General features: G+C 29.7%; 1 protein-coding gene across 1 annotated transcript in view; it reads right to left on the bottom strand.

The window, feature by feature from the left end:
* LOC117173366 overlaps positions 1-2,799 on the bottom strand; it is a 21,015-nt gene extending 18,216 nt beyond the window's left edge. Inside the window, exons 1-2 of the mRNA XM_033361884.1 lie at positions 2,575-2,799; positions 2,104-2,225 (exon numbers count right to left, since the gene is read on the bottom strand). Coding sequence (XP_033217775.1) covers positions 2,104-2,123 — 20 coding nt within the window. The 5' untranslated portion in view covers positions 2,124-2,225; positions 2,575-2,799. The remainder of the gene's footprint in view (positions 1-2,103; positions 2,226-2,574) is intronic.
* Between the last annotated feature and the right edge of the window lie 4,786 nt (positions 2,800-7,585).

Here is a 7,585-nt window from a genome sequence, read left to right as displayed (position 1 = left end):
TATAAATCAAATTCTTAACATGAAAAAAGGAGGGTTTTCCACAAAGTACACAAATTTTCAAACAAATAGTTCAATTTTTAAATAAAAAATAAGAATTTTCAAACAAATGGTTGAATTTTCATTCAAAAAATATAATTTTTCAAACAAAAATAGAATGGTTGAATTTTCCGTTATCAATATAATTCTTAAAATTAAAAAAAAGCGGATTTTCAACAAAGTAGTTAAATTTTCTATTGGAATATTAAAATTTTTTGTTAAAAATCGATTTTCAAGAAAGCAATTACATTTTTTAAAAATTAATTTTAAACTAAAATGATAAATAATTAACAAGAATACTTGAATTTTTAACCGAAAAGAAAAATGTTTGAACAAACCGATTAACTTTAAAACAAAAGATAATTTTATTCCAAAAATGTCGATTTTTTAACGTATTCGAATTTTCAACCAAATAGTTAAATTTTCAATAAAAATAAGCAAATTTTCATACAAATTTTGTAATTTTAAACTAGAAAAGATCAATTTTAAAACAAAAATCAAATAGTTCACATTTCAAAAGAAAAAATCAATTTAGAACCAAACTGATGAATTTTAATCTGAAATTATGAATCTTCAACTAGAATAGAATTTTTTATCTACCAAAAAGATTAATTTTTAATAAAAAAAAATCATTTTTCTACAAAAAAGGCGAACTTTCCACAAAGTACACAAATTTTCAGACAAATAGTAAAATTTTAAAATAAAAAATAAGAATTTTCAACTAAATGGTCGAATGTTCATTTAAAAAATATAAATTTTCAATCAAAAATAGAATAGTAGAATTTTCCTTTATAAATCTAATTCTTAACATTAAAAAGAAAAGGATTTTCAACAAAATCGTTAAATTTTCTATTGGAATATTTAATTTTTTCATTAAGAAATTTATTTACAACAAAGTAATTACATTTTTAAAAAGAGATGAATTTTCAACCGCAAAGATAAATATTTAACGAGAAAACTTGAATTTTTAAACGAAGAGAACATTTTTAAACAAAGAGATTAACTTTCAAAGAAAGATATCATTTCCTACAAAAAAAAGTAAATTTTTAAAGAAAATACGTAAATTTTCAACGAAATAGTTAAATTTTCAGTTAAAAAAGACAAATTTTCATCAAAGTTTTTGAATTTTTAACTCATTAAATTTTGAAACTTTGGTAAAAGAAATTAATTTTCAACTAAACTGATGAAATTTCAACTGAAAAGTGATGAATCTTCAAATAGAATAGAATTTTTCACCTACCAAAAAAATTATTTTTATCAAAAAGATCATTTTTTCTACAAAAAAAGCGAATTTTCAAACAAATAATTAAATTCTTAAATAAAAAGTAGGAATTTTTATTCAAAAATATAAATTTTCAATAAAAAAAGAATAGTTGAATTTTCCTTTATAAATCTAAATCTTAAAATTAAAAAAAAAAGGATTCTCAAGAAAAATCGTTAAATTTTCTATTCTGATAGTTAAATTTTCAGTTAAAAACAATTATATTCAACAAAGTAGTTATATTTTTGAATAGAGATTAATTTTCAGTGAAGAAAATTAATATAACCTCAATAAAAAATAGCATTTAACCACAAGTAGTTCAATTTTTAACAAAAAAAAAATAAAATCGCAACGAATGTAACCAAATTTTTTATTATAATTTAGAAATATTTCTTTTATGAAAAACTACTTCTGCTCTAAAAACTACTTGAAGTAATCTCTTTTTCTAGAATTTTGAAGGAACTTTTAAATTGTGAAGAACTTTGACTTGGATCAGATTTTTTAAACACCTTTTTTCTAAATTCGAATTATAATTCCTGAAAAAATTCCCGTTCCATGTCGTTTATTAAATAAATTAAAAATAAAAACAGATCTAATTTCGACACCAAACATATTTTAAAAGATTTAAATTATTTGTGATTAAATTGAAAATCAAATTAAATAAGGGCCTAGTTCTTTATCTCGTTTATTATTATTTTAACTCTTTTTATTATTATTATGAAGAGAAAAAAAGTTTTTATGTTATTTTGACGTAATATTTCTCAAAATTGTTTAAAATTGAATAATTTCATTTATATTGTACTTACTCGAATTTTATGAAGCTCATCGCATCTCCGTATGTCCATTTCTTTTCGGTAAGATATTACACGTTTCTTTAGTTTCGAATAAGCATCATTTAAATTCTTCCACCTGTGTTTACACTCCAAAACTGTAAACAAGTATTTTTACATTTGAATTCAATTTCGTTACACAATATTCAAGACAGAGCCATTCTTCGCATATTTTTTCATTAAATGATAACTATTGAACCAATTCTTTCAAAAACTTGATCCAACAAATGTGGAATTTAACTTTAAAAAATTTCAATTTCTGAAATTAAGAGAAATTTCGTGGATACTGTCAAACGAAAAAATGAGGTTATGTCACCTCAAAGGCAAGAAAATCTAATTAAGATGTAGTTAAATGTCTTAAAATGTTCGAAAAAGGGAATGTTATAAATAATTTATTTGAATGTTTTGAAAAATTAGCCTTACTCCAATCATATATTGACAACTTACGTGTTATTGGGAAATGTCGCTGTAAAACGAAATATCTAAAAATATCGCCACTAGATTCGTCGAAGCACTAATGACACAGTAGATATTTTCAAATTGACAATTTTTCTATTTATGAAGCTGGTCTACATTTGAAAAATTCTTAAATAAATGATAAAAGTAGAAAGTTTTTGTATAACAACAGCACAATACAGTCTCACGCTCCACGGGCAATATGCCACACAAATACAAAAACACACAATAAAGTTCTATACAGAATGGTATAGAACCTGTATGTGACATTAGGTATTTAAAGACTTGACGTCATCTGGCATGATGTCTGCATGCTGAGGGTCATGCGATAAAACCATTTGCACGGAACGATATTTTACTTTTTTTGACAACTTAAAAAAAACCATTTTAATCAATAACTTTATTTTTATATTTTCAAAGATATTAAATTAAATAATAAAATCGTTACCAAAATAAATCGGTTTTATTATTTAATTAAATGACTTCCAAAAATCTTTAATCAAAGGCACAAGGGTACTTTATACGAACCCTGACGGACCGAAGAGAGCCTCTACAGTCTACAAAGTACTCGTAAGGACCCCATTGAGTACCCGTTCGATTCCTTTCTAAAAAACTCGAAAAGATGGCAAAATCAACTTTTAAATTGTTGAAATTCGGATTCTACGTTAAAATTCCCTATAGAAGGACACGGAATAATCCCAATATTTTTTTTGCAACGTCTTATTTTTTTTTATTTTTTACCGTTGCAAAAAAAAACTATTGCGATTATTCGGTGACCTTCTATAGGGAATTTTAATGTAGAATCCGAATTTTAACCATTTAAAACTTGATTTTGCTGTTTTTTTGAGATTTTTAAAAAGGAACCGAATGGGGACCCAATGGGGTCTTTACGTGTACCTTATAGAGGGCTCCATTCGGTTCATCCGGTTCCTTTCGTCCGCCAGGGAAAGCTTGTTTTTAATTAATGGATGAGTTGCGATATTCACCCAAAGATATTTCAGTGAAATATCTCCTATTTCCGAGGTCTTGAAACGTGAGGATTTTTTTATTTCAAGATTGGAGAAGCCCCACCTCTACCGCGGCCTTTAGGTTATTTTTGTCAAGTGAGTTTCATTGTCCATTTGAAATCAATAAATATAAATATACCCGAATTTCAGGTTAGTAATTCCTATAACTTCTAGGGCAACGCAGACAATTTGCCAAGTAAAAATCAATGTAATAGAATCAAAAAACGACTCGAATATCTCGAGGAATAATGAGTTTTGTCGCATTACATCGCGGTAATGGAAGGATAGGTGGAAATGGCTGGAATTTTAGCATACTGCTTGACATAGGAGCGCAGACAAGCGTAGAATCGAAATTTCAACAATTTGAAAGTTGATCTTGCTGGGTTTTTTTTTTGAGTTTTTTTAAGAAGAAACCGAAGGTGGAGTCAGTGGGGTCTTTAAGGGTACTTTGTACAGGCTCCTTTCGGTTCCTTCGGTCCGCCAAGGCTTTAATTGGTTGAAGACTTTTCTGTTTCACGAAATGCAAGCAACTGTCCGAAATTTGAGGTTAGATTGCCACTAACCTGGAATTCTAGATATTAAATTCTATTTCGTGATACTGAAAGGTCGTCAGTCGGCAAACGCATGGAACATGACTGAGAAATTAGATTATACGCTTGAAAAATATTACGATTCGTACATTTATTATTGACTTTTACGTTTAGAATATTTTCAGGAAAAAGTTGTCTGCATTCCGAGGAAATGCTAATATCCTCAATTCAAACCAACAAGGTCTTCCCGCTCTTCGGGCCTCTTTTTTTTAATTGGTCAGCCACTGACCCGGAGGAGAGCATACAGGAACCGTGGTGGGAGACGAAAGAACTGTGCAATTTGAAATAGCCGTGTACAGGAGACTTAAAATAGGGGCGACTTGAAATAGAGGAGACTTCACCATATATCTTTGATTTCACTGTATCTGGGAAGGGATTCCGATGCCCTCTAATCTAGTTGATCGGATCTCTCTTCTTATCGCATGAAATTAGACGGAAATGTACGATTGTTTTGAAAAGGATCGACTGCAATATTCTTTTTATATCATATATGTCATAAAGAGAAAAGTGAGTCGACAATCGAGAAGTAAGGAGTTCTTGTCACCGAATGCTGCTCCTCTCTTTCTGACACATAAGATAAAAAGAGATAGTTCCAATCGGTCGTTTTCAAAACGATCAAACATATCCGTCTAATAGACCTTTTCATTTAAGAAAACGACATTGCGCAAGCACTAAAGATATATAGCACTTCCATGTGAGTTTCCCAAAAAAGAAATGTCTAATAGACCAGGAGAAAATCCATTGAAAAGAAAAAAGGTTGGTGCGCACAAGAGGTACTGTTTTGGAAAGTGCAAAAGTGACAGTCGGTCCAAGTCTTACTTGGAATGTACTTATTATTTTATTATATTTCCAAAACCCTGTTTAATATATCGAAAGGGTGACATTCCCGATGGTTCACTTAAAAAGCAAATTAAAAATTGCGCGAAATTCAGTAAAAGTGACATGTGGGTGAGGTTATGTGCGCGCAAAGACGAGTATTTTTCAAACATGAAGGATGTAAACAAGGATACTTGCATTTGCTCATTGCATTCTATTAATTTTAACTTATTTTCATTACAAATTCAAACCCTCTGGATTATTAATTATTTCAAGTCTTTCAAACCTGCATTTTAAAATTCTTTACATTGCAGATTCACGCTTTAAAATAAATTATTATATAATATTATATATTATATAATAATAATAAACATTTTTTTTTAATTCTTAATTGAGCTTATTGTAAATTATCGTGTGATACGACATTCGTAATATTTTAAGTGATTAGATATATTTTTTCCTCAAAATTTCTGAAATTTCCAGTCAAAAAATGAATTTACTGACATATTTCTCGTCTGTTACAAAAAATTCCGACCTTCCCTGTCAAGCGGTCACCCTGATTTAAAAACTGGTACTATATAAAAACAGGAATAAAAAAATATTTTCACTTTTTTCAGTTTCACGTATTTATTACAAACAATTTTTTCACATTGTCTATTCATATTTCTTTTATTGTACGAATTTTCTGAGAAAAAAGTTCAAACTAAAAAAATCGCATTTGCATTTATTTCAGTAATTTGAAAGCTAGATGAATTTGAAAACTGACAACCCACCTATAATGATAGATATCAATTCATTTTCAACTGCATTTCATTAAACATGCTTTATCAACCTTTTCATATTTTGTAATTATTAAAATTATTTCACTTTTATGCAAAACACTATTTTTTCACTGTTGAAGCATTACACTGTACGCAGTATAAACATAACCTGTATTCCACATACCGGTCAATAAGTTGCTGCTTTTTTCCTTTAGTACATTATTTTCTGCATTTTAACCACCTTTTTAACTGCCAAATGGTATTTTTTCCCATCTTTTTATGCAATAATTCAGCACCTGGCACATAATTTCATTCACTTTTACATTAAAATTAGGTACGACAGTGTACATTTTACCAAAAATATGACCGAAATTTTTAAATGCCCGCTAAGTGTCATGGCGGCGCCTAAGCTTCCGCTCTTAAATAAAAAGGACTATTTCCTGCGATAGGAAGAGAGATCCGATCAACTAAGTTAGAGGGCATCGGAACCCCACCCCTGATTTTATAAAACTAGATGCTATACCTCACTAGCAAACCTGTAATAAGGAGCCAAAACAAGAATGCTATTAGGTGAAAAGAGATGGCTGTATATACTTCTCTTTTTATCTAATGGTATTTCTTTACTCATTAGAGTTTATTATAGTTTCGCAAGTGAGGTGCCGCATCTAGGGCGAAAGACATTTTAATCCTAGATGCGGCATCTCTCTGGCGAACTTGTAATAAGTTCCAAAAACTAAAAAATAGAATTGGTTAATAATAGAGATCAATATCTCAATCTTGTTTTAACTAATGACATTTTCTTAGTTCTTGGAACTTATTATAGGTTCGCTAGTGAGATGCCGCAACCAGGACATCAGCTTATAATATTTTTGACTGATCTGGGCGATCTAGGCTTAAATCAAAGATATTGTTCGATTTTACACGAAGGCATGGCGTATGGGACAGAACTTTATTTTTTTAATAACTTGGAAAACAAATTTTTCACCTCAATTGCATTTCGACAATATATTTATTTTTAAGAAGATATGCAACTGAATAATAACTTTGATCATTTCTTTGTAAAGATTTTATTATTTAATCAAATAACTTTGAAAAATAATATTCAAGCAAACTTATGGTGAAAGATTGTCTTTTCTAAGATATTAAAAAATTAAATTTTATCCTATACAATGGGTATTATTGCTTGGGCCCCAGCGAGCAGACATTATTGTCTGCTGATGACTGAAGTGAGGCATCTTCTTTTCAATGTCACCTGGCAAGATGCCTGTATGTCGTGTGTCAAGCAAATATTAAGTGCTGCATAAGACGAAACTTTTTTTTTAATGACACATATTATTTTTCACCATATAGTATATATATACCACTGACTACAATTGTTCTTTATTCGATGTCTGGACGTTCAATTTTGTTTTTTGTTTATTCTGATAATTATTTTTTTTAACCTTATTTGACTATTGCCTTACTGTAAGTGAAATGTTGCAAACAAGTCGAAAATTAAAAAAAACTACTTTCCTTTTACCCCTTCACTTCCTTTACTTACCCGCCCCCCATTTCCCGTCAGTTCTTTTTTCCCTTTCTTAATTAATCCTCATCTCCGCGTCCACCTTTCTATCTAACTTCCTGTACCACTTCTAATCATTTTTCCTACTACCCCTCCATAATATTCCTGTACTAACCCCTCCACTTCCCCTCAACTCACCTACTTCCCTTCCACTAATATCTCTTACCTCCCCTCCTATCAATCCCCCTCACTTCCTTTTATTCCTCTCCCCTCACTTCCTACAAAACAAGCTCATTTAATTCCCCTCAATTTACATACTTCCCCATC

The sequence above is a fragment of the Belonocnema kinseyi genome, chromosome 5 (genome assembly GCF_010883055.1).
Source record: "Belonocnema kinseyi isolate 2016_QV_RU_SX_M_011 chromosome 5, B_treatae_v1, whole genome shotgun sequence".
In the NCBI taxonomy this organism is placed as follows: domain Eukaryota; kingdom Metazoa; phylum Arthropoda; class Insecta; order Hymenoptera; family Cynipidae; genus Belonocnema; species Belonocnema kinseyi.
Note: the sequence above shows the minus strand (reverse complement) of the source record. Positions and strands in the feature narration are given on the sequence as shown.